The sequence below is a fragment of the Aplysia californica genome, unplaced genomic scaffold, assembly GCF_000002075.1.
Source record: "Aplysia californica isolate F4 #8 unplaced genomic scaffold, AplCal3.0 scaffold00228, whole genome shotgun sequence".
In the NCBI taxonomy this organism is placed as follows: Eukaryota; Metazoa; Mollusca; class Gastropoda; order Aplysiida; family Aplysiidae; genus Aplysia; species Aplysia californica.
The window spans coordinates 253,808-281,678 of record NW_004797498.1 but is presented as its reverse complement, the minus strand read 5'-3'; the positions used below and the strand labels follow the sequence as shown (position 1 = coordinate 281,678).

At 39.5% G+C, this 27,871-nt stretch overlaps 1 protein-coding gene across 1 annotated transcript; it reads right to left on the bottom strand.

Annotated features, from left to right (window-relative positions):
* Nucleotides 1-284: 284 nt before the first annotated feature.
* LOC101856578 (uncharacterized oxidoreductase YjmC) lies at nt 285-27,871 on the bottom strand (the record flags this gene model as incomplete). The annotated part of the gene is given in 12 exon segments (XM_005099865.3): nt 285-2,533; nt 5,221-5,331; nt 6,243-6,338; nt 6,956-7,074; nt 9,900-9,960; nt 12,571-12,636; nt 13,290-13,388; nt 14,068-14,121; nt 16,463-16,524; nt 19,080-19,160; nt 25,957-26,064; nt 27,574-27,871. Coding segments are annotated over 12 exon segments (1,065 nt in total). The 3' UTR covers nt 285-2,485.

Sequence of the window (27,871 nt, the reverse complement as noted above, 5' to 3'; positions counted from 1 at the left end):
GGGAATGGACTCGGAATGGTTTTTTTCATTTTGATTTTGATTAGCCCTGCTTAAGGAGGCCACTTTTATCGTCGACAATGGGTGGCCATCTTACTCTTAGATAATTTAAACTACTTTGAAATGCTCTAGGTTATTTAATATTGTTCTTGTGATCACCACAAGGAGGTTCTAAATCTAAAAATTCTTTTGATAATGACCCATGTGCAAAGTTTTGTATAAGTACAGCACATTTTCATTTATGTAACATCAAGCTACGTAAGACTATACGAGTAAGAGCCATAGATACCGTGTGCAAAGGTTTTAATTCCGTTATGTGTACATGTATATCAATTGCAGACAAGAGTTCTGAAGACAAGGCTTTTCAGAAAAAAAAGAGGAAGTATATCTTTTATTTGTTTCGAAAGACAATTATTAAGGCACCGTGTTAGTGGTTGTCCAACATCTGTAGTCAACAAAATCACATGACTTAATAGTTTATAGCTATCTTAATCTTATACAAAAATCTTTTAATACAATTCATTACATTGTTGCAGCGTCCAGCAGCAGTACTGAAAGTGATACATTCATGAAATATATGCAACATAACCACATATAGGCCTATCTCTTCATCACAACTTACAACCAGTTCCTCAGGTGAAGTAAGTACAGAACACAATTATATATAATATAATATTAATATTATATTCTAGGAGCAGAAAACTGAGACAAATGAAGATGTAAAACATCCAAGTGATGCCTCTTGGTCTTATTCTTATAGCATATATAGATACAAAGACAGTTAATGGGACTGATAGTGCTCAGAAACAAGATGATGGGGAAAACATATAAAGAACATGGACGTGGGACAGCCACCCAGAGGTGCCCACCATCCATGATCTCAAATGGGGTATGTGAATTAAGAAAAGGATTTATTTACGATAGTTATAAAGAATTTGAACCCTTCAAAAGGCTGCCCACTCGTGCTGTGCGATTTTGAGGAAACCAAAGTTCACCGAAGCTTCGAAGCATGAGCTCACTATCCATGCCATTCGAATACCTCCGATGAATTTTTTTTTCTCATATATGATAAGGATAATAAGCCCAGACCTATCTTCCACTATTCAACATTCGGTAACTTTTCACCGCTCCATCGAATGATTAAAAACAATATATATAATAAGCCCAGGCATAACTTCCGCTATTTGAAGCGCTGTCAAATTGTTTTTTCTTTTTTAACTATGACAAGCCCAGCTAACTTTCGCTATTCAAAGTGCCGTTGAATTGTTTTTTCTTCTATATATTGACAAGTCCAGGTCCAACTTCTGCTATGCAATGTCAGTGACTGAGGGTGCATGTGTTGTTGTTGCTGACAGTGCAATCAGATGACATCACGTCACTGTTCATAGGGCTTTGAATTTCAAATAGGGGAAGGGGAGCTCATTGCGACAGTTAACTTCATGGAAAAAAGTCATTCTCTGTACTTCAAGAGCCAAGTGCAATTGCTTGAGCTATCCATGGTGTGACGAGTGATTATTGAACAGTAAAAGTGTAAGGGATATTCTCAAGAGGAATGTTTTATAACTCTTGTTGGCTCCTCTTATCACTCTGTCTCGTAACCATCTAATAAAGAGTATTTCTTTGTATTTTTATCTAAATGATTTTAGACATAATATGCTCCAATTTACTATGTTTGAGAAAATGAGGCGAAAATCCATTATCTGCTTTTTTCTAAAAAAACACACGCCATCCGAAAGGCTTCGAATAGTTGTGAATAGTGCAAAAATCATGAATATCCAATAGTAAAGTCGAATGGGCACAGCGCTACTGCCCATCAGAGTTTTGCCATGCTTACAATCCTAAATGTGTTGCAGAAAGCTTTTGCCAAATTGCTTCCACTTTTCAAATACTGTACTCTCCCACAAATTCTTATAAATTCGCACACACTTAGTTGTACATTTTTATCCTTCTTTCATTACAATAGATGCGTGGATCCCATTACTCGTCAGAATAGAAAAGGAACAAGTACCCACACAGTTCAATCAAAATAGAGACTAGGTATATATTATGAAAATAAATATATCATTGTAAAAAAACAAACAAGTTTAATAACACGTGTAACTTGACAACAAATTATAATGCTGATAGGGAATCACTGGGCTCCTGGTTAATAAATGCTTCTTGTATACAGTATAGTTAACATTACCGCAATGCTCATTGCACATTAACACAAGTCACTTTTTAGATTCTAGAACGAATCTGGAGAACAATCTTTTATTCAATCAGTTTCAGTTCTGTGACTTTCTTTCAAAGGATACGTAATAACTCTTTCCATCTCAACAACATTAAATCACCATACATACATGATACAACTCTGACAAACATGAAACAAGCTTCATGATAAATTGTGCAATGATTACAATTCACCTCCATATTGCAAATTCAACTTCTGACTGATTGTGACTCTACACTCTTCAGCTTCATGTTTTCAAATCAAGATTTTCACTTGTCAGATAACTTGTGGAGGTTCAATATCCAGCTTCGTTGCTAGATCCCTCTGTAAAACAAATAATAAAAAGCATGTGAGCCAAAGGCAAAGATACCAAATGTTCAGTGCATATATATAAATTATATGTGCCACACTCTAGACAAACTAATTTTCAACCCAAGCATGTTCCGACCTTTAAAAGAAAATTATTGATGGTTGTGCTGCAATAGAAAGGTAACAGACCTCCAGTCAAAATTGATTCAAGTAATCCCAAGGCATATGATAAAAATAATAGATAGCATTATGTACAGTCAAGCCTGTGTAAGACGGAATCGCAAGGGAGCCAGAAAAAATTCCGTCTGAGGGAAATTTAGGGGGGAGATGGAGGGGGGTTTGAAAAGCCCAGCCGGTGGGATCAAGGGTCGCTTGTCGAGCCGGCAAGCAGTTGTCAAAACTTCACACCTTTCAACTGCTATCCTCTCTGATAATGCGATGCATCAGTCTTACTTATCCAGCTACCACCAGCACATGACTTGCATTTTATAGGACCACTGTTTGACCTGTTAAAAACAGAAACGTTTGAAGATCTCCTTTGCTTCCACCCTTAACCCCACCCATCGGTGTAACAAGCACAGTCAACCGATGCCACTCCTCGCTGCCATTAACGATTTGAGGAACTCTTTTCTCAGATGGCCGTATGATCAGGGCGCCAGGCATTGGTCACACCAATTTATTTCCCACCTCTGACCATTTGCATCGTCACAGATGGAGAAACATCTACCCCCAAATCTACCCATCCTACTCCCCTTCCTCGCCCGGTGCTATGGTGTTAAGTTTAGAGCCGGCAGATCAGGGCAGGGCTGAGCAGGCAAAACATTTTCCGTCTTAGACAGGTAAAACCCTAGGAAGAGAGCGGATTTTCTATCCGTTTCCGCGCTGGACAAGTTTCCGTTTTTAACAGGTAATTAAAGACGAAAATATCGGGGGGGGGGGGGGGGGAGCGGGGAGATTCGTTAAGACAGGTTTCCTTCTTACACTGGTGTCCATTAAGGTAGGTTCGACTGTATAGTGCAAACTCCTGTTTAACAGCAAGCTCTATGGGCTTTACAATCTCTATATTGTAACTTTAGCAGACTTGATAGCATTCTGAAACAACCTCAACTTTCTGGGAAGCATACAACGCAAGCTGCCATTTTACAAGCACTAAAACACTGACACACTGACAAGAACTTTCGCTGTCTATGGCTGAATATTCCTTCACACCTGGACGAGGTAAAGAAAATTCATGTAAAGTGCCTTTCCCAATTACACAACGTCAGACCTTAGACTTAACCACTAGATTACTGACGTCACATAAAATTTCTGTGAATTGTCAATAAAACACTAAATGCTGTAAACCATGAAGAAGTTCAGTTTTTCAAAGTTACAATGATGCGTGCTGTTTGTATGTTTGTGTGTTGGAGCTGGAGAATCGCTGTGGAAAGCGAAGCACCTCGGGGTTGAAAGGCGAGGTCAGCTGGTTAAATTCATTGGCAGAGCATTATGCAGACTTGCCACTCTATGAAATCCAGAAATCAGGATCTCAAGGGGGAAAAATCGGGATCAAAGACAAATCACCAAGGTGACTGCCAAGCTTGCTTAAAAATTTTGCGGGGCTGTTCATAAATATTATCCATGTTCATAAATATGATCCATGTATATTCCCTCTATTGTGTGTGTGAGTGACCATTATTTTTTTTAAATCTTGAAGTATTACATCAAGGACTCCTAGTCCAAGTCTGCCCTCCCCCCTCCCACCGCAAGTCTCCAAAGATGCTTCAACCGTCAACGGACGGTCCCCAACACACACGCAACTCGCACGCCGAAGTTGTGTGATGCGAACACACAATTGAAACAGTTTTACAATCAGGTCTTGATGATGGGCCCGACTAACCAGAACTTGGACAAAACTTGTTTTGAAAGCAAAGGCAGAACTATCAATAATATTGATCATTTGTATGTAACAATTGAAACAGTTATCAAGCCATCATCGAGTAGTAACAAAAGTGAAAGTAAATCTTGAGAATGTCCCAAGTCGAACCATTATAGTTGAAATAACATGTGCGCGCAAAGATGCAACACAACTTGGGGCCAGTCAACCACTAAATCTGGCATCCAACTTGGAAAAGGAAAAATAGAGCTCCAAGTTCCGGCGGACAAAAAGTTTAATGGGTGCTTCCCATAACAGAGAAGAAGTCAGAGTAAGATTTTTGAAAAATTCAGCGCAACAGACGGCACAAAAAAATCGGGATACAGGCGATCAGAATCGGGAAAATCAGGATGCTTGAGATTTAAGGAAAAAAATTGGGGTATCCCGATTAAATCGGGATGAGCGGCAGGTCTGTGAATGGCGTTTCCTGTGGTTTATTCTTCGACTTTTGGGTTTGAAAAGAAAGCCGTTTAAAATTGCATAAGAATTTCCAAACATCACTTATTACATGAAATACGTAAAATACTGGCTCAAAAATAGCACCAATAGAAACCATAGTTCATTTTTTATAGGAATAAAATCTTTAGCTTTGGATTGTTTTACATCTATCCTTCAGTGAAACTCGGAAAGAATATGATCCCAACATGGGGAGCCCTCTGTATACAACAGTATAAAGCCACATTAAGAAATACATTGTAAAATCATTAAATTCCAGAAAAACATTTTTTTCTGAAACTGGAATGGTCAGTTTAGATGGCGAAAGAACAATAAGCATTATCAAACTAACCGCATATTTGATCTGGTTTTCATGGTACAAAATTCCTCCTTGTTGGTCACACTTCTCCATATGTTTTCTCTCAGGATCTCCAGCTACAAGAACCTTTGATTGCTCCTCACTCTGGTGAATTAACAGCAGTATTATTGAACTTTGAAGAAAAGAAGAAAATGGACCCCCCCTCCAAAAAAAAAATCACAATTACTAAAAGGTTGAGAAGGACATGGGAAACACAAACAATTAAACTCCGCAATGATGAGAGTTAGCGGACAAAGCACAATGTCTTTTTGTAGCAGAGTCTCAGTATTGGGGGAATAACAAAGAGCAACTAAAATGTTACAATACTTGTACGTAACAAAATTGCAGGTCAAAATTGGCACCAATTTGAGCATTTATCTTAGGCCTATATTGTTTTGTGCCACTGTTTCTGTAATGGCCACTGTGGTCTTAACTGTAATGAGCTTTCTTTTACAAGTTATTGCCATTTCAAAATTTTGATGAAAATGATGACTTTGGAGTCGCAGATAAGTGTAAAATGTATGTCCTGGTCATCATCTGAAGATTTGAGTGTCAAGCTAAAACTAAGACCTGTGATATGTGAGGCCATATCTCATAGTCATAGGCCTACTGGCACTTCTCCCAAGGACCAAACACTTGCGTGGGAATTTTCAGTAATATTTTCATTTTTACTTCCTGTACCATGTCTCAATTTCTCCAAACTTTCCGGAGAGACTGAATAGAATTAATATATGTGAGTTAAAATCGCATATGGTTACTTTAGCTCAAACACAAAAATTTCCATCCTATCACAATCAGTTTACACGGCATATCATTCAAAGTGAAATTTGACAAAAGGCTATCATGAAGTATGCTAGCTTCTTAAAAGTATAAAACCTTAAAACAATGCTACCAATATTTTTCACAAAAAAACCTGAGAAAAAATATTTATTAACTACAAAATACAATATAAAACCACATTTACTTTCTTTGTAAACTTACTAAGAATATTTTCAGTTTAAAAACACAAAACTTACAGGTTCCAGATTTCGGAGGGAATCATTAAGCTGTGAAAGTCTGTCGCTGAATCCAGGAGCAAAAGCAGATGGGTCAATTGCAACAAAGCACTGGCCCTGATGAGGCAGAAGAAAAAACCCAACATATTACTTCACAAAGTTCTTTACCAGACAGTCTCACTATACCACCTTTTACGTGTCTGTAGCTAGAGGGGCCTACTTGTAAATCCAACACCTTATATAAACCTCCGTAATTTCAGTTCATTGCTATGCTTTCCTTTTCTGAACAATAAAAAACTATCAAAGTCAAAGTGTTGACATTTTTCTGAGGGTGTGCTGGGGTAATAATGGTTGTAAAGCGCATAGAGCATGTTGCAGAGAAATGGATATGCGCTGTGTAAATGCAGCTATTATTATCATTTTTATTTTAAAAAGCTGCACACATTGACTCAAGCCAAACCCAAAACCCAAAAATTATAATTTACTCAAAATTAACTCTTCCGGGGACACTGCACTCTTTACGAAACTGAATTGTACCATCAATTTCACTTGGTTGCTGCATCAAAATCTGTTTAACAAAAAAATATTCTTGTCATATTTTCTCACCTAGACTGTCTTTGAGAGCCTCCAATAGACAATTATAATTCTACTGTACCCCTCCGAAAAAATTATGTATCGTCTATAATAACCAATAATTAGAAATAAGTATACTAGAGATACTGAAAAGAAATTACCAAATTGGCTTCACGTTCTGTGGTTTTCCATCTCCTAATGTTAGGCCCAAAATCAGCACCAGCCAAAATGCCACAAAAGATCTCCACCATCATGGCCAAGCCATAGCCTTTGTAGCCACCTTGCAACAACAGAAGTATGGAATATATTTCAGGAGGGAAAAAATACTTGGATGATGTTAAGTTTACAAAATATATGTCATTGGCTATACATTGTGGGGGTTAAATCTATTAGGTAACCCACCAATGGCGGGCTTTCTATTCAAGCAAAAAACCTGTTTATGAGAAGCTAACACTTCTTACATGTCAGATTCAGGGAATTGCATCAAGTCATCAAGTTATCTCTACTGCTTTGATTTTTGTCTCAAAACTAATAAGACAATATAGGGCTCTTCAAAAGCATTAAGATAAAATTGAAGAACAGGCATAGTACATAGATATAGATTCACTATATATATATATATGATAAAATAGTGTTTACGACAAAGTGCCATCCTCCTCCTAAAATAACCTGTCCTTAAGTATGATTAATTTTTCATCACTAAAATGTCACATCTTTGAGAATTCATTTGATTATCAGAATTCAAATGCTAATTGAATTGCATCTATTGATGAGAAAGAACTACAGTAAGAGTTCACAAGTACAGACAGCCAGAGAAAAGAAGATGTGAGAGAAACTGTTAGCACAGAGTACTGCCTCCATTTCATAGAAAAACAAAGACTAAAATGGCTTGGCAACCTATTACGAATGTCACCTAGTCAGCCAGCCTTGAGAGCTTATTATATTTTCAAGTACTCAGGCTACACTGAAGAGGTACGCCAATCAAAAGATGGATTGAGGGAGTTAAGGGGGGCAGCAACTGAAGGCTTTCTTGCTTATTTGTGAACTAAATTTCATCATACTTGACATACAGTATAACACGGATAGGTCCAACACAGAAAACTCGAAATCACGAATCCCTCGAACTGTGTCTGCTGTCCCATTTTTTTCTTCTTTATCTTTGTAAAACGAATTACGCGAAACTCGAACACAAATACCGAATAGTCTAACTAATTATGCTGCTATTGAGGTCTAAAGTCATTGTCCTTTGAGGTGCACTTCAGACAAAAATTATAGTAAAAATTACTTTTTTTAGAATGGAAAAAGGCAAGGTCGATAAAATACCACAATCCTCCTCCACAGAAGCAGCTAGCTTAGCTATTTTTAGCATATACGGTCTCTGTGCGTGCCAAGGCCCTGGACCTCGCTACCCTTTTGTGTGGAGCCGGCGAGAGGAACAGTTGGCATTCATACTATCGGCCGCCACACCAGTCTTCGCAAAGGACTATGTGCTTGGTGGGAGAGGCAGGGTAGGGCTGAATTGTTCCGTCATCGTGCTTATCCTATCAAATTGTTTATGTTTTGAAAAATTAGAAAAGGCATCGTTTGATTGGTGCAGACTAAAGATAGCTAACACTGACCCACGCAATAAAATTGTCTTTGTACCGGTAAGCTCATTACTGATCCAACTCGAAAGCGTTGCTCATCGTGTTTCTCATTCTCAATCTGTCAATTTCAAATCCAGGTCAATAGGCACAGATCTAACCTATCTGATCTACGACAATGGCTGAAAAAAGAAAAATCTCTGTTCTGACCCAATCTTTGTTGCTTCCCTTGATTCTCAGACACATCTGATGCCATACCACTGTCCACATATCCCTCGAACTATGGATCCCCTGAACTACCGAGGCCGGTCCCGACGAGTTCGAGCTATTCATGTTATACTATAGCAAGCTTGGCGTGGATTCTTCAATACTCAACAGGATTTTAGGAAAAAAGTTTAATTGCTATGGAGATGGCAGACATATTCAAATTGGATTTTGTTGCTGTGTCTTATAAGTTAATATTTCAATTAATTCCTTTGGAAATAAGTTGTTATTTAGTATGCATGTCAAGAAACAATAGCTCATCAATATGTGTCACAATGCGGTGGAATCACGCGCTCGTCAATTTTTGGGCTATGGAGTTATTAGTATCATCTGAAAGTTGTTCATTTCTCTTTCATTTGGCCGAAAAAATACCAAATTAACTTGAACAGAAGTAACGGTATTTTTGTGATTGAAGGAGGAGGGGGTTGACTGATGTCAAAGGTAAAATTAGTGAAAAAATGACCTCCAAAGTTTAAGGGCTTTCAAAGTTTGAGTGTTCTTGGAAACTGGAAATTTACATTATTTTGTGCCTTTGAGCAACGTATTTCAGTAAAATCCACACAGAAATATGTCTTTAAATGGACATAAAAGGTGTTGAGACAAAAAAAAAAAGAACTTAAGAAAAAAATTGCCTAATGGCCAGTACTTTTTCATAATTTTTTGGGGGGAAGTAGTATTCAAGGCTGCAAAAAAGATCAGTGAAAGTTCAAACTCTGCCACCACCAGCAAAAATCTATTCCATATATTGTAAATTCAACAAAGCCTGTAATGGCGTTACATCTTATCTTCATTCTGTGAAAATGTCATGAAGATTGAAAGAAAAAGGGCGGAGTTATTTTTTTTCTATGTGGTGATTAAAGTGCCTGATATGCGACAAATAACGGTTTTTAAGGCGATGAAACAGTTGAAAGAGAGGCTGAAGAATCCAAAAATACCAACACATCTAAGTTGATAATTTTGACCCAAATTGTAACTTTCAGTTGCCCCCAAGGGACCCCTGAAATGCAGAGAAACAACAACATCTCTGTTGAAAGAGCTGCAAAGTTGGCCTACCTGACCAAATTGCATCTCTTCTCAACTCTCAACAGCTACAGAAGATGAAACATTTAAGTTTAAGTAAAATTACAGTACGAGTAAAATTAAAAAAACAATCTTCCAAAACTATCAAATTCATCTGACTTTGCTAAAAAATAAAATATGATAAAATTGTTCAGAACAAAACCCAATATAGGTTTTTAACACTGAATCCTGTACTTACTGCATTCCTCTGTGCCTCCAAGGGGCATAAGTCCTGAGGCCTTAGATGGGTCAGGAGTAGCCTGCATATCAACAGAAAAATGAATATTTTTGTTTAGTTTTAGTAAGGTTTTATGACGCTCGCAACTGCATAAGGTTATATGAGCGCCAAGGGGTGGATGTCAACAAAGAAGTCCAAATGGGGATTAAGGCTTACTCTGCTCACCCCTCTAGCTTCAACAGCACAAAGTCTGCTTCGACTATCAAGGCACCCAGGAATAGCAGTTCACAAGAGAGTGACAAAAACACAAAAGAAGTAGAGAAAATATGACAATAGTAAGAATGAGGAAAGAAAAAGCAGCAGTTTCCCTTATGTTGTTCTGGCACAGTATGAGCATGACATTGATAAATCAGCCCATTTACAATTCTACTGTGCATGTTAATATTCCCCCTTTGGGAATGGCCTAAAAACAACTTCAGTCACTAGCACTGCCCTGGTGGGGGGGCGAATATTTGTGCTTTTCATTAATACTGAGGAAGAGTTTTTGTACTGCTTTGAACTGTCAATTCTGTAATATGCACACACGCCTCTCAAAGACAAGGAAAAAGAAAACAAATAAATTATGTTGGACATCAATTTCATCAAAACTGACCAGGAAAAATTGGTTTTCGTCATGACAAGAATGTTAACCAATCCATCATTTATATAAACTTTCTATCTTTGCGTCAGGAAATAAGACAGTGAACAGCATGTTCATTACAATTTTTGGGCTTGATGATGAAGTCAAGGTTTCTGTGACAGCAAAGTCTAGACGTCCATTCTTAATCATTCAGATAGCAACACATGACAAATGTCCATTCTATATCTGTACTACTTTGCATCTACCTTTAGAAATGAAATTTATTTTCAAAAGAATGAGATTTTTCCTCCATCAAAGTTTATTCTCTTAAAATGTTTCGTTGTTGACTTTGACCAATACTGCAAGCTACTTTGGTGGATCTGAGGTTGCTCATGCTAGTGCAAATGTTCTATCAATAAGTAGGTACCAGAAACTAAATTTTCAAAGTACAGTCGAACCTGTGTAAGACGGAATCGCAAGGGAGCGGGGAAAAAATTCCGTCTTAGACATTTTCCGTCTTAGACAGGGGAATTTAGGGGGGGTGGGGGTGGGGGAGTTCAAAGGCCCAACCGGTGAGATCAAGGATCGCTTGTCCGATCGGCAAGCAGTGGTCAAAACTTCACACCTCTCAGCTGCTATCCTGTCTGATAGTGACATGCGTCAGTCTTACTTATCCAATTACCACCAGTGCTTGCCTTTCATAGGACCACTGTTTGACCTATTAAAACAGAAACGTTTGCACACCTCCTTTGCTTCCACCCTTAGTCCCACCCACCAATGCCACCCCTCACTGTCATCATTGTAACAACGATTTGAGGAACTCTTTTCTCAGCAGGCCGTACGATCAGGGCAGCAGGCATTGGTCAATCTAATTTCACACCTCTCGCTTCTGGCTACCCAGGAAAGTTTCCCTAGTGGCTGGCTACTTGAGCACTCTCACAGGCAGTCGTGAGATATCACACCCACACTACACTGACCATCTGTAGCGTTCAGAGCTCACATGATGGGGTAACATAGGGTAACTTCTACTCTATCCCCATTGCACCCCTACTCCCCTTCCTCGCCCAGTGGCATGGCCATGGCGTTAAGTTTAGAGCCGGCGGAATCAAATTTGCGAGTTTTGTTTAAAATCAGGGCTGAGCGGGCAAAGCATTTTCCGTCTTAGACAGGTGAAACCCTCGGAAGGGAGCGGATTTTTCTTTCCGTTACCGTGTTGGACAGGTTTCCATTTTATACACGTAATTAAAGAGGAATATATCAAGGGGGGAGCGGGGAGATTCCGTTAAGACAGGTTTCCGTTTTACACAGGTTTCCATTAAGGCAGGTTCGACTGTAGCTGTATGCCAAATTTATCAGTACCATTTGAAAGGCCTATATCCACTGAGCATTTTGGTACCATTCTTTAACCTCTCGGTCAATTTTTAAGCAAATGGTAATTGTTTAAAATTTGATCAAATTTGTCAGTCACTGGTTGCAACCCCATGTTGGACAGACAATAAAAGAGTACCAAGAGCACTAAACATCTCCACATTAACAGAGTACAATCACTATAACAAATATATGGACCCTAATTTTTTTCAAGACTGTGAGATCATTACAAATCAGTAATGGCCGTGTTTACGCTACCTACAATAAGAGAGATTAAAAAGAAAAGACTGTTCTCCTTTCAGGAAGTCCGAGAATTTGTTCAGTCCAAGTTCGATGAATGTGAGGTTTACTATTCAAGTCACTCGAGGGAAAAAGTTTTTCATGACTAAAAGCCATTCAGCTACTATTTAAGTGGTTTCAAAAGCTTAAATGCAAAATCTGAAAAGCATATCAAAAGCATATACATTATCTCACTTAAACTCCCAAATGGGTTGTGAGCAACAAATCACATCATTTCTCCCACAGACAATTAGCAGGTACTGGATTGAAATCATGAGACAGCAATCATTTCAGAGTACTCAGTTGCTCTTTTGGAGTACAAAACACAATGACTAGAAAAATAAAATTAAATCCCTAAACTTTAGCTGGGGAAGGAACCTGAAGAAGGATAAAAGTACGAGTCAGTGAGATGACCGTGCCACTAACCTTTCCATCAGTGTCACATCCCCAGCCTATAGGAATCTCCAGTCCTTTCCTCTCATTCAATTCTAGCTGAAAAAAAAAGAATGGTGCACATTGTGATTATAAATTCCAAGTAGTTAGTAAATTATCGACAAAACCACAGTAAATGTGTGGTACAATGTTTGTCTGAGCTTGGGTAAAGAGTAGCACATCTGACACAAATGTGGTCAGTTAATGAAGGGAAAAAGCAAGACAGACACACAGAAAAATAAAGGGAGAGTGGAGCATGACTATGAATACGTACTATATATAAATATCATTATAATTATTATCCGTGCATTTCAAATAGTCTTGTCAACCTCCATACGACTAAGACACTAGGAAAAAGAAGATAAAGATGAAGAGAAAACAACATCCCTGGAAAAGAAAAGCACAATAACTGATAAATTGGTAGAGGGAAGTCAATGTAATAGAAGTGATCCTATTAGTTAATTATTACAGTGTATATAAACTTGATCCCCGCCTATAACAAAGTCCGGTTATAACAGAGACATCATATTGGCCCCGGTGGCCTTGTTGTAGTTGGGGACCACTGCTATAGATAATAAAAAATGGCAAAAAATCAAAGAAAAGGAAATTAATTACCGTTAACTGCACAAAACTTAATCCCCAAAATAAATTATTAATAACAGTTAAAAGTATTTCTCGCAGTGCAACACAGGTCCGCACACATTGATCCTCACCTTTCCCAATGCTACTGCTGTAGTTGCCATATCCAGAACAAAGCTATCACCATTATTGGCCGGAGCTGCACATGCTATAGGGTTCGTGCCAAGTGTGGACTGTAGAAATAAAAGTGTAAGTTTAGTATAGGTCTTTCATTTGGTAGTCTTGAGCATTCCTTGAGTTTAAAAAAAGAGAAGTACATTGAACCATTAATGACTATTTCATGTAGGAGAAAATGCTAGACAGACTGACAGAAAGAAACTGGAGCATCAGTAAAAAAGAAAAGAAGTAAGACCTAATAATGGTGCCCTTTTATTGTACTCTGATGCAATGGGCATAAAGTATTCCATTTACCCCCTTCATCAGTTCTGCTTCAGTGCACCTGTTCAGTTCACTGCTGTTCAAGACTCTCTAGCTTGAGGACAGATTCATGTGGGACTAACATGCATGGGGACGACATCGTCATTGAAAGAGGTACAGCCATCAATTGGGCTGTGTTTTTTAACTTAAATGAGAAGATCCCCAATTTCCGTATAAATGGAAATATTTAGGTTTCTGGATGCTCCTCATCCGAAGCGTTGTTTCATTATGAGGGCTTGTCTTTCAGAGAGACTAATACAATTGTGTCTAGTTGTCTCTGGCTTTTAGTGTTAGGATGTGTCAGATCTGAGACTTGTCTTTTCAGCTTCTGTATGTGCTCACTGGACTGAATTCAATGTGCAGGACTGCTGCCTTAGCCTCTGCAATCAAAAAAGCAAAAAAGAGGTTCCCCCAAGACTCATGCTTTTACCTCACCTTCTTGGCTCGGGTGGGTACCATTAGTGGAGAGGTGTTGGTAAAAGCCATGCCCTGAGGGAAAGAGCATAATAAAGTTATAAGTACCTGGTATAAGTAAAGCATGACCACAATCAGAAACTCAGACTTCCACTTTCATGCTATTTCCACTTTCTAAAACTCAAATCCATATTTTCATCCACACACCATATGCTATCCTTTTAAACTCTGCAATACCTTTTTTCTTTGGGTACTAAACAGTCAACAGGACTGAAACAATTAATAACTGATTCTATTCAAAGATTTCACATCTTTTAAACACAAACTGCAGCATATCTTCACCATTGCGATATGACTGGCTAATCCACAAAATATCTATTAATTTTTATATGACGAGAATCAATTGTAAATTATCCATTTTATATGCACAGTCAAAGACAGGACTGAATTCAAAGACAGGACTGAATTCAAAGACAGGACTGAATTCTGACTAGAAATGCTCCAAATATGTTCAAAATAAACCCTCACAAATTGTTGGGTGCCAGATTGCTGCATGATCAAACCAAATAAGGATTTTAGCTTCTTTTTTACAATTTACTCTACTGGGGTTAACCAGTCTTATCACAAGGATGATGAAACATCGAGTACAAATTTTTACTCTACTTCTTTTGTATGTTTGTCACTCTCTTGTGAACTGTTATTTCCAGGGTACCTTGATAGTTGAAGCAGACTTTGTGCTGTTGAGATTAGAGAGGTGAGCAGAGTAAGCCTGATTCCCCGTTTGGACTTCTCTGTTGACGACCATCCACCCCTTAGCGCTCATAATACTCATATGAACTTAAGCAGTTGCAAGCACCGTAAAACCTTATTTAAACTAAAAAACAAATGGTACTGCACTTGGCAAATGTGTATAAATCCCCACTGGGGGCCTACTGGAACCATGGCAGCTTGAGGAGTTTTGTCATAGCTCTTGACTCACTGGCTTGGTCCTGTAGCAGACGGATGAAACCTACAGGTTCCATATATCTTGATTTACCATATAGTGTTAAAGGTGGCATCAAACTCATATCAAACTGTACCATTTTACATGATTACTAAAGGTCTATTTCATTGCACCCAAACCTTAGACTGGAGGAACTAAAATGATGGACTGATGGAGCAGTATGACAATTCTACAAAGAAAACCATTGTGCTTTTTCCAGTCTTCAAGTTTTACAAGCACAGCCAGGTCAGGACCTTCAGCACAAAGCAGTTGAGAAATGAATATCAAATAAAGAATTTTAAAGAAATGTAGCCTTATAATGAACCATTATTTCTGCCTTACAGTATTGTTGCACAATTGCTGGCACTTCTCATACACATATACAGTCGAACCTGCCTTAACGGAAACCTGTATAAAATGGAAACCTGTCTTAACGGAATCTTCCTGCTCCCCCCTTGATATATTCTTCTTTAATTACCTGTATAAAACGGAAACCAGTCCAACGCGGAAACGGAAAGAAAAATCCACTCCCTTCCGAGGGTTTCACCTGTCTAAGACGGAAAATGCTTTGCCCGCTCAGCCCTGATTTGAAAGAAAACTCGCAAGTTTGGTTCCGCCGGCTCTAAACTTAACGCTATGGCCGTGCCGCTGGGTGAGGAAGAGGAGTAGGGGTGAAATTTGGGGGTAGATGTTACCCCTTCATGTGAGCCCTGAGTAATGCAAATGGTCAGTGTGGTGTGGGTGTGAAATCTCACGACTTCCCGTGAGAGTGCTCAAGTAGAGATCCACTGCGGAAACTTTCCTGGGTAGCCAGAAGCCAGAGGTGTGAAATTAGATTGACCAATGCCTGCCGCCCTGATCGTACAGCCAGCAGAGAAAAGAGTTCCTCGAATCGTTGTTACATGATGGCAGTGAGGGGTGCCATTGGTGGGTGGGGCTGAGGGTGGAATCAAAGGAGATGATCAAACTTTTCTGTTTTTAATTGGTCAAGCAGAGGTCCTATGAAAGGCAACCACTGGTAGCAATTGGATAAGTAAGACTGACGCATGTCATTATCAGACAGGATACCAATTGAGAGGTGTGAAGTTTTGACCACTGCTTGCCGATCAGACAAGCGATCCTTGATCCCACCGGCTGGGCCTTTGAACCCCCCCCCCCCAACCTCCATCTCCCTCTAAATTCCCCTGTCTAAGGCGGAATTTTTTTCTGGCTCCCTTGCGATTCCGTCTTACACAGGTTCAACTGTATATATATATTATAAACCGCTGTGCACATAAGCTCTGGCAGTAAACCAGTGTTTGTACCTTACTCATAACTACAAATGTATAATTCGTGTTTGACCAATCAATTGTGACAGGCAAGTCCCTTGTTTATGCTAATTGTAAATCAAAATATTTCAACACAATCCAGAATCATAGCCTACTGTGAACTTACTATCAAACCCTGTTCCATAGCTCTCATTGCATACCAGCCTGCAATGCCAAAGTGGTTAGATCCTGCAAAAATAAATAACATTGCACACAAGGTCATAAAAATTTCTTAATACTCAATAATAATTACATACATAATGTGTGGGGGCTCTTGCTGTCAGAGGTACGGTGTTCACGTCTCATTCAGTAGGTCCCATGTTCAAAACCCGACAGCTATAGAACATTTTCTTTTCTAAAATTTTCCCCTTTTATCTCCTTTCTTGCTCTCTGATCATGTTCTGTTGTCTGCTTTCATCTCCACTTTCTGCTCCCCTCCCCCCCTTTGTCCCCTTTTCTAGGCTCCTGACTTTTTCTGCAGCCTCTCTACTGCCACTCTTTGGCTCCTACTTACTGCTGTCTTTCAGTCACACCCCTGATCTTAGGTTAAGTAAGATCTAACAACTAGCCTTCTCGGATAAGGGAGAAAAAACCTGCGGAGGTCCTGTGTGCAAACTGCACACTTTAAACTCTAATTCTTACCAAACTGAAAATGCTTATCGTGTTCCGTGCGCTTATATGACCATATGTACGAGGGCTGTCACACGGAAAACCGAAAAAGGTTCATAACAGAAACAATCTTTGTCCTATTATGATAAAAATGTAGCACATCATACCTCAACATTTGCTTTATTTCTCAGTGTAATCACCATCCCGCTGGACGCATTTTCCCCATCGCTGGATCAGGGAGAAGATACCCTCCCAGAAGAATTTTCTGTAAAGGGATTTCAACCAATCTTTCACGGCTTCCACGAGGTCTTCTTCATCGGTGAATCACTGTCCAGAAATATTGCGTTTCATTGGTTCAAAAAGGTGATAATATGAAGAGGCCAAGTCAAGACTGTGAGGGGCGTATGGCAGAACTTCCAAACCGAACCTTTGGATCCAGTCTTTCGGTGTGTGGCGCTGTGTTGTCATGCTGCAAAATGACCCCTGCTGGACATCCGGCCTGGTCTTTTTCGACGCACAGCCTCTCTCAACATATCAAAAGTCTGTCAGTATCTGTTAGCATTAACAGTTTGTCCTGGTTCCAGAAAGTCGGGAAGCAGAACACCCTTAGCATCCCAGAAAACCGTGGCCATGAGTTTCTTCACCGATGGCTGAAACTTTTTCGGGGGAGGTTAAGACATGTGCTTCCAAACCATTGAATCCCTCTTCATCTCAAAGGTCATGTCATGTATGTCATGGTAGTCAGTTTCGCACCTTACTCATTTTTAATCACGGGACGTAAGTGCCCCGTATGCCATGGGCTTTTGGTTACTGTTACTCACTTCGGGGATCAACATAAAAAGTCAGACACTGCATCCGGGCTCATTTTCTAGATTGCTTGGTGTCGTGTGTGTTCGTCTCTCCCGTTTACAGTCGTTTGTGTATAAAAACATTACAGTGTATGAAAGTCTCATCATTTATCACCTGTAATAATGCTTCTCAGGAAAGCTTCATCATATTGTAGGAGGTCTCCACATGTGTTCATGACTCCCGTGACAGCTTGGCGACAACTGTTCAACAAAGTCTGAGACACTTCACCACTTTGCGTCTTGTGGTCAGCTGTCAGTTCTTTTGGGACCCATCGAGTAGATATCTTTCGAGAGTGAAGCTCATCAAACACTATCCTATTGACAGTCGACTTTGAAATGTTTAGTGACTCAGAAATTTTTAGGCGCCTGTCTGTTTGAATGAGTTCATTAACGCGACTCTTGTTGTTTTCAGTCTTGGCAGAAAAACAAGGTCCTTGGTGAACTTTGTCATTGACATCCGTATGCCCAGCTTTGAACTTACTACACCACTCATATACCTGTCACTTTGCCATTACTTTCTCCCCATAAACTGACTTTATTTCAGTGTGTATTTCTATAGGTTTGAGACCTTTTGCGGCCAGAAACTGAATGGCAGACCTCACTTCTACCCTTGACCAATTTTCCAAGGGGGTAGCCATCTTAGGAGAACTGTTGTGTTCCTTTGGTTTGTGTGATGCTCATGGTGCTCATTCGGGAAATTCCTAAATGATTGTTTTACAAATGTGCGTTTACAGCATGTGAAAATATTGAACAGTTTTAAGATTACAGCTAAATTCCGGTTTTCCACGGGACAGCCTTCGTAGTTGCGGGGAAATTTTTTAAAAATTTAACGTGTACATGGAATGCATTCAGTCAGTTGTTGCCGTCAATAGTAGCTCTTCCAACAGTAAAACAATAATTTTGTGGCACTCAAAACAATTCATAACTTTTTCAACATAGCTATCTGTAAGACAACATACTAGCAAGAGCATAGCCTAAAAAGACATTTAATCTTGCTCGCAAATAGTTGTGCTAGTTTGAGGGATTAAGTATTCTTACATTAACATGGAAGCAACTTTGGACTTTGAGACAGTAACTTATGCCACAAAAATCGAAAGTCAACAGGAGACCTAAACTAAAGAGAACAAATCTCAAAATTGAAACTCATATTTTTCTTTGACTAAAGTATGAAATAAAAATTGGCTCAATTCATTATTTTCAAAGGATGCCTGATTCTCAAAGTCAAAGGTAACAAGTATTTACTTACGGTCCGGTTAACCACACCATTAATTTTTCTTTCTAACTCACCTTTTGCTGTGACCCATCCAATCCCAGCATCTTTAGCTTTTCTTATGGCAACATCAATACAATATTTTCCGACAACAGGGCCTAGAAAGAAAGATAAAGAGGAGGTCAGACGAGTTACATTATCCAAGTTTTCAAACAAAGTAGAACTGAATGAAAAAGATCAAAGCAGTTTCTAATAGAGCAATTAAATTAGTCCTCAAATGTCACATATTTATCATTAGTCCATGCATTATCATAGCAGTGCCAAAATAACCTTAAAATGCTCTAGGCAAATGACTAAAAAATTATTAAGATATATTCAAACTGAGACTCATTACACAGCTGACATGTGAAGCAAAAGTCAACACATCAACTCAAAATTTTCCTTCCAGTTGACAGCACATGCTGCATGGACGAACCATCTTCATTTACCATGGTGCTATTTAACACTTTGCCGCCTCATCTCGCCGATGTTTACCACCCAGTTTCTTTGGATTTTCCCTAAAATGCCTTTGCCTTTGATGGCAAGGGTTTTTATTTTATATGATCCTTGAGATGGGAAAGAGTTAAATTGGGAGACTTTGCTCTTCCTCTCCAGTTTCACTATTCTCTTCTACATTTCAGTGGCCTTTCTCTGCTCTCTATTTCTCTGTCCAAGTGTTTCTTATCTTAGTACAGCATTTAGATCTTGATTCTTGATTACGTTCATCTGCAGCACACGGCCAAACCACCTCCATTATCTCTGCTTCACATCTTCAAATTCAAAAGTCTTGGTCATGCTTCAAGTATCTGCAGAACTTTACTACAATTCGGTACAAAAGTTGCAAATCATCTACAGCAACTCCCCCTCCCCTCCCAGGAAATGATGGCAAATTTTCATTTCTACCAGATTCTGTACATACTAAAACAATAATCGCGGGTGACTTTGATGGCCACTCTCCTCAATAGGAATACGAAAAATACAACAAAAGTAGAATGGCCACAGAAGAACTATGTGGGACAACAAATCTTCTTATTCCACTGAACAAGAACTCCACCCTACCCTTTTACATAGGGCTCACAACACTTTAAGCAGGCCTGATTTGACCATCCTATTACCCAACCTCTCTGTGTGGGGATGAACCAAGGCATAGTCACTTTAGTCCAGCTTGTGCGGGGAAAGGCGCCGTAATTGCCCAGAGCACATACATGTAGACAAGGCATTATAGTAGTAAGAAGTCCCCTGAAGGGCAGAGGATTTCAACAGCTTTCTTGCTTCTGTCAACAAAGTCCCACCCCACATAAACAAATGTAGAGTCTGCCTGAGAGGTCTGAAGGTGAGAGAGTGTGCCTTAAGTGCATACACCCTACTCTTTGAGGATGACTTCACACACAGCAGGCTTGGCAGGGTGGTGGGGAAGCTGAAGCTTCACAGACCTCCAGGACCAGATAAGATCCACAGTGGGATGTCACCTTGGTCACACTGGTAAGGACATTATTCTCCGGCTGATCAATAGGACGTAGAATGAGGGCATCATTCCAGAACCGTGGAAAGGCAGCATCATCGCGCTCATCCTTGGGAAAGTTAAGGCCTGCTATGGAGGTGAAATGCTGTCCGCCCATCTCACTCGCTTTATGCATCAGGAAGCTTGTGGAGAGCATGGTCTGCCACTGCCTTTTCTGGTGGTTGGAAATAGCGGGTGCCTCAGATGGGAACCAAGCAGGATTTCACGAGGGCTAGCGGACAAACAGCTAGCTCTTCAGGCTCAGCCAGAAAGTCCTTGATGGTAACTAGTGAAGAACCACACAGTGGCAGTCTTTGTCAATCTTCAACAAGTATGAAGAAAAGGCCTCCAGTGGGAGATGGCACAGACAGGAATCCACGGGAAACTCTACAGATGAGTGAAGACCAGGATGAGCAATGTTGTGTCATCCAAAGCTTAACTGCAGAGGGCCTACCCTGGGGTCCCTCTCTGAGCTGCACACTCTTCCCTGTCTTCATCACCTGCCTGAGACACTGAAATCGGTCAAGGCCCTATATGCTGATGGCCTGACCATCTGATACTCGGGCAAACATGCTAGCATCAGTTCAAGGCTGATGAAAGAAGACCTAGATGGATTTTGACAGCTACTGCTGCTAGTGGAAACTAGAGGCAAATTGTACAGAGGGGCAATTTACTCAACCTTTACGAGAGGTCACAGGGTTGCAAAGCAGAACTTCACCATCTCATTTGCAGGAGACTCAAGAGAGCTGAAGACCTCACCTGCCTTGGGACCAAGCTGGGCAAACGGTTTTCGTGCAAAAGTCACATCTGGAGCCTGAAAACAAGGGCCAACAATAGACTTAACCTTCTCAGACAGCAGGCTTTAAAGGGTACTGTCCTGCGAAGGTTTGAGTCATATCTTAAGGATCGAACACAAGCAGTTGTGGTTGGAAGCATGTGTTCTAATAATGTTTTGCTTAGATGTGGGGTTCCTCAGGGGTCTGTTCATGGACCTGTCTTGTTTACAATGTATACACAACCTATTGCTGATATTTTAATACAACATGGCATGAATTACCATCTTTATGCTGATGACACTCAAATTCATAAGTCTATTGATTTCGATCAAATACCACTTTTCGTCGACTCTACTGAGCAATGTACTAGAGATTTTAAAATATGGATGACCAGCAATAAAAATTGAAACTAAATGATGACAAGACGGAAATAATGTTGAGTGGAAATACAAAAGCCATTAAAAATCTCCCAGAGCTACAAATTGACATTAATAACCATACAATTCGTTCAAAAAGAAGTATTAAAAATCTAGGGGTTCAGTTGGATTATGATAAGTCTATGTCCTCCCAAATTAGCCAGCTCAGCTTAAGAAAATTGGCAGTGTAAGAAATTATCTAACTAAAGCAGCAGCCAAGACACTTGTAACAACACTCATTTTATCAAAGTTAGATTACTGTAATGCTATTTTGTCCGGTTTGACAGTCGAAAAACTATCAAAGTTACAAGTACTCCAAAATCAAGCAGCAAAATTGATAATGAAACAAAAGAAATCAGCGCACGTAACAGTAGTAACACCAATTCTGAAAGAACTACACTGGCTGCCAATAAAAGAATGTTTTTAAGATGTGATGTCTTTTTCGTTGTAATGCGCATTGAGCATCTTTTAAAAAATGGAAATGCACAGTATAAATGCTATTTATTATTATTATTATAATTAGTGCTTCAGAGGGGGCAGACGCACTCAGGTAGCTGTGTATTGGCTATGCATACTCTGCGACAAAATATCACCTGGGGCAACAGATAATCTGCAGCAAACAAACCCAGAAGACCCTTGACAATGGACAAAGTAAAGCTGTGGGAATAGTTTCAGGGACTGTGGGGTTGACTCAAGGAGATTAAAAGTAATGGAGGATGCTCTGTGGGCGGCACAGCACGCCTGACAGGAGCCCTCTCTCGCGGCGGAACTGTGGGCTACCTGCGCTGCGCGAATGCTCGACTCACGCACTGAAATCTAGATATATAATAGAAAGAAGGTTTTATTCCGAGGTCCTTGAGATTAGGCAAGTCAATTAGTAAAAATGCCTTGCACCTGTGTTGTATTTAAGTGTAAGAACCGATATGATGCTGCAGTGGACCGAAGTTTTCACAGTTAAGTTGTTTTCCTTTAAAAAAATTTGAATGAAAGTGTTTTTATGCCCCCCAGCAACACAATTTAGATCATTAATATTCATAAGAGGCTGGCTCCGGCGCTACCTGCCAAGGCCAACCCAGGCTGAAAGGGATACAACACCCCAGCAGAAAGACCGAGATACTCAATTTTTTAAAAAGTATTCTTATTCATAAATATAAATATTATGTGTGTGTATGTATATATTATACATTTTAATTAAAGATATTGCTTTCCATTGTGTGCGCAAATTAGATGCTACTGTTGTCTAAATGTAAATATCTAGAGGCTCCATTAGAATATAATGAAATCAATACTCAACTACAATAATGATGAATATTTTCTATGTTAAAGAAACACCAAACCATATCAGATGAGGGGAGAGGGTAGGGTGGGGTGGATAAGAGTTTGAGTCTTGTTAGATAGAACTATACTCGGTTTAATTCTATTGTTGTAGTCTTCACCTAATATCCCACAATCAATAATTCCAGTTCACTTAAGATTCTGCTGTTAAAAAATAAACCAAATAAAGCAACAACAAATTTTACTACACAAGAGTCATCATTAAGATAAATTATCCCCCTCTGGAGTGTAATAAGGGACTAAAAACGCTACTCTCCATATCATACTTTACTGAACAAAAAAAACAACAACCCAACCCTTCAAAGGTCATCCACGCTCATGCACGCGATCACACCTCCAAAGGTGCTGTTATCTTTTTTAAAAAAATATATATTTGAAATCATTGTGCGCTCCACTTTGTGAAAACCAGGAAACAAAATTATTGTAATCAATAATATTATTATTTATAGACCAAGACATACTGTTAGCAATCAGATAAAGTATCATAAAGCTGGCATCGACCCTCTTTAGTGTTCGCTATTCCTTACACATAAAGTTAGTTATGGTACACGCCTTGAATCATGCAATCATATCTTAAATTCAGTTTAAAAGTATATTTTTATCCATTTCTTATAATTAAATATTTAAGCATCTTGAAAGATTATCTTTATAATTTGGTATGTTTGATAATTTTATGTTACTCGGACAGGTTTTCTTCTTATTTTACACATCTTTTTGATTTTTAAACTACATTATAACATAAAACTCTTGAAGAATTGAACAGTCCGTATCACACACAGAATTTGTTTTTTTTTTCTCCCTGTCATTATCTGTCAGCCCGTCAGTTGATCACAATATCTCTCTCTCTCTCTTTTATTTAAGTTTTCCCATTCTCCTTCGTCCCTTCCCAAGGCCCGCCCCTCCTCTTTTATCCCTGCCCCATCCCCTCTTCCTTGCGTGCATTCCCCCACCCCACCCACCCCCACAACGTGGCCCAGCCCGATAAGATTCTATAAAAAGAAACGCCACAGTGTGTGATTTAGCCCACAGTCGGTCGCCATATTTGATCCCCACCGCGGCGTACTGCTCGTGGAGTCGCGAAGAGAGAGAGGAGGCTCCATTAGTTCCAAACTCCTTGGGTTGACTGCAATTGTAGCTTGTGAGGAGTGGTGGAAATAAGTAAGGGACTGGGCACAACTGCCCAAGCAGAGGGCTCATCGAATGGGGGACACCAAAGAGGCGCATCTGTGGGGGATTCGTGCTTAACACAGCAATCGAACTGGATGAGAAATACCACCTTCCATGAGATGGAGGGATGTTGAGATCCCTGAAACCAGGGCTCCTCCTGAGAACAGATATTGGGAATGCCAACACCTGCGTTTCTCTAATGAGGGAGACGGTGAAAGGGGAGTGTGACCCAGTGGAGCTGGGGGCGACATCTTTAGAAACGTTTGACTCCTATTGGGTGGTTAAATCTGTGTTTACACTGGTGGGTCAGCCTTTGAGGGAACTATTGAAGCAGACTTTGGGATGAGAAAGGAGCATCCTGACAAGACATGTGAAGAAGTGTTTGATGCCTATGGTACTTCCTGCGCAGATTGTGAGGCAGAGGTCGTCTCCGTTGGGGCAGCAGTCCTCCACCTGACCAACATGTATATATTCATTGTATGTCCAGACGGAATCGGAGACACTATGGTCTTCACAGATGGAAAGTCAGTGCTCTATGCTTTGGAAAACACAGATTATGAGGACTCTGGCACTGGCGGTCAATATCTTCGTGAGGACCTTTGCTCTTGACCTGATTTTACAGTGGCATCCCAAGAGGTGACAGGCGGACACCCCCGAGAAGAGGGGAGCTATTTGTTTTGTTTTAGTAAGAGTTTTATGCACTCGCAACTGCATACGGTCATATGAACGCATGAAACACAGGTTGGTCTCATTCACAACAGTTCACTCCAGGGCTTGGCTTGAGTCAACGATCAGATGTTAAAAATTTGAGGTAAAATAACAATCTAAAAATGGTATTCTGCTTTAAAATAAATATATATATATTTATGGATATTTACAATTTTCCGTAAAGGCCAATGGCCTTGATAAAATCAAGGATTCTGTTGGGATCAATGACGGAAAACAATTCTTGCAATTTTTTGCATTTAAAATATTTCCTTCGGGTCTCTCCAAAGTCTAGACATTCTATTAAAACGTGTCTAATGGTAAAAATCTGTGCGACACAGAATGGCTTCTCATCTCCCTGAAGGAGGTATTTGCTTTCAAGGATGTGTGTCCGATGCATAATCGAGAAGGGAGCATCACAAACACAGCCCCAAGATCCAGTTGTATCGTAACAGATGGTCAGAAACATCGGATGCAACATCAAGGAACAGTAGCTGAACAGATGGGCAATGGGCAAAACTGGAAGAACTGGATTTGCACAAATGACTGCTCCCATCACAGGTGGTTCACAGAATTCTCCGAGTGGAGGATAACAGGTCATTATCTTCCACCTGCGAATACAAAACATTCTAATGAATTCCTGCCTGAACAGTATCAGTAAGGATACTCCACCTGCCTGGCTGCTGTGTGACTGCAAGGATGAAAGGGTCTCTCATCACCTCTTTATATTATCTGCCGGGCACTTAGCAACCTGCATAGTACCTACCTACCTACCTACCTACCACCTGCCTCCACGGTTGTCGGGAGTATTCTATTCGAGCTGATAAAAACCTGTAAATTTTTTGCCATATCAACAGGACGAAGGTCTCAAACAGATGGCAGCTGGATCAGAAAAGTAAAAGTAAAGTACAAGAGATTAACAAGCAAAGAAAAGAACTTAGAAGTGGGAGACATAAAAATAAAAACAATAACAATATTCTACGGACATGAGACCAAAATAATAATAAAATAATACCGAGCACATTATTCCCGTCAACATAGGCTGTTGCAGCTGTCTCCTTGAGAATCTCAGGCTCCTTGTCACTGACTGTGATGCCAGCCTGAATATCTTTGACATACATGTCTGAAATATATACCATAAAAGCCTACAATATTATACCTAGTGTAGAAATTAAACCTAAAAACTTACTATGTATACAAACAAACTAAACACATTAAAAGCACAAAAATATACAGTCCTGTGCATGTTACATTGTGGAGCAACCTGCAAGAAAGAAAATGGATAATGAAGTATCATCATCTGGATATATTTCTGACTTTATTTCTATCTCATTATATTATGACTAATTGCAGTGAAATTCCACATCAAAAAGTTTTAGAAATGTCTGTCTTAGAGTGAAAAAAAAAGTCAAAAATTTGAAACAAGCACCAACTGAGATAAGAGAACGAGAACCCAAAGCATCAACCTGATGTCTAATTTTTAAAAAAGTATATATATAGCCTATAATTATTGTCTTAAAAAATGCAGTCTTAGCATAGGCCTACTTAACCTTCTAACATGACGCCGAGTTTTAGGCGAATTAAAAAGCAACGGCAAAGCAGTGTCATAGAACAATTTATTAACTTCTAACCTTAGTGACTAAAAGTAAAATGTCTAGTCTGAATGAAGATCAGCAACTGTGCGTGACTGATTTTGTGATGAAAATGCAAAAATATATTTCATTTGAAAAGAAACCAAAGGGCAGCCTATGACAGAAATTTAATTAAGATGACAATAGCCTTACACTATAACTATAACTTACAGAGACCTAATTTCAGTAGATCTACAAGACATGCAAATGTTGAGAAACTCTCCTTTTAAATAATATATTATTATTATTATATATAGATCTATATATATATATATATATATATATATATATATATATATATATATATATATATATATATATATATATATATATATATATATATAGAATATATAACTGAAAACAGACTAAACCCAGAAAGACCCAGTCTCATGTTTTGTCTCTATACTTTTAGCTCAAAACTAAGTTTGTTGACACACATTTCCCCAAATATAGGCCTAGCCTAATTCTAGATCTAGCAACTTATAGCTCATCTACAGTTCTATGATGGTGCCTGTTCAAGCTTCAGTACCGTACATTGGATTGGCCGGCCTTCCTAGAATCTTTCTGTGTTTATTGTTATTATAATGCATTTAGAGTCTTCATCGTGTACTCTGCTGATACAAAACCAATAATCTCATTCTTATCCAAAATAGGGCCAGGATCTAACATAAAACATGATTTTAGAATAAAGTATAAAGAATCTGTGAGCTTTATTTCAAGTGAGGCATAACAATCTGGGTCAAAACAAAAGGTCAAGGGTAAGTCTTTCTCTGTAGTCTGTATCAAAGCTAAACAATGCATGATATTATTATAAATCTAGACTTGCGTAGTTCTTGGACAGTCACCACGCAATCTATGGATAGGGCCTAGCGGACAGCCCACAATAATCTATAGCCACAGGGGACATTTTCTACTCTTTGAATTTTGCACAAACATAGAGTCTAGATCTAGATCTAGATCTAGTACATAGATCTAGAATCTAGATCTAGAAGTATAGTTACCCAGCCTGTTAAGTCCATGGCTGTAATGGCCTCTGTAGTCTGCTGCCACCAATAGGTCTGCTAATGCCGAGCTGTGCGATGTCTTGGCACCAGCTTTTGTCATGCAGCGAATCACGAAGGCATGCATTTCTGCCAAGGCGATTCTTCCTTCAGCCGACATGTTTGTTTACAACTGCGGTCAACGCCGGTCAATAGGGAATAGTTAATAGGCTCAGGGCAACAGCTTGCGCTTGCTCTTTCGATACTTCCTCGTTCGAACGTGGTCTCACAGCTGTTGTGTGGGGCCTACTGAATGTGT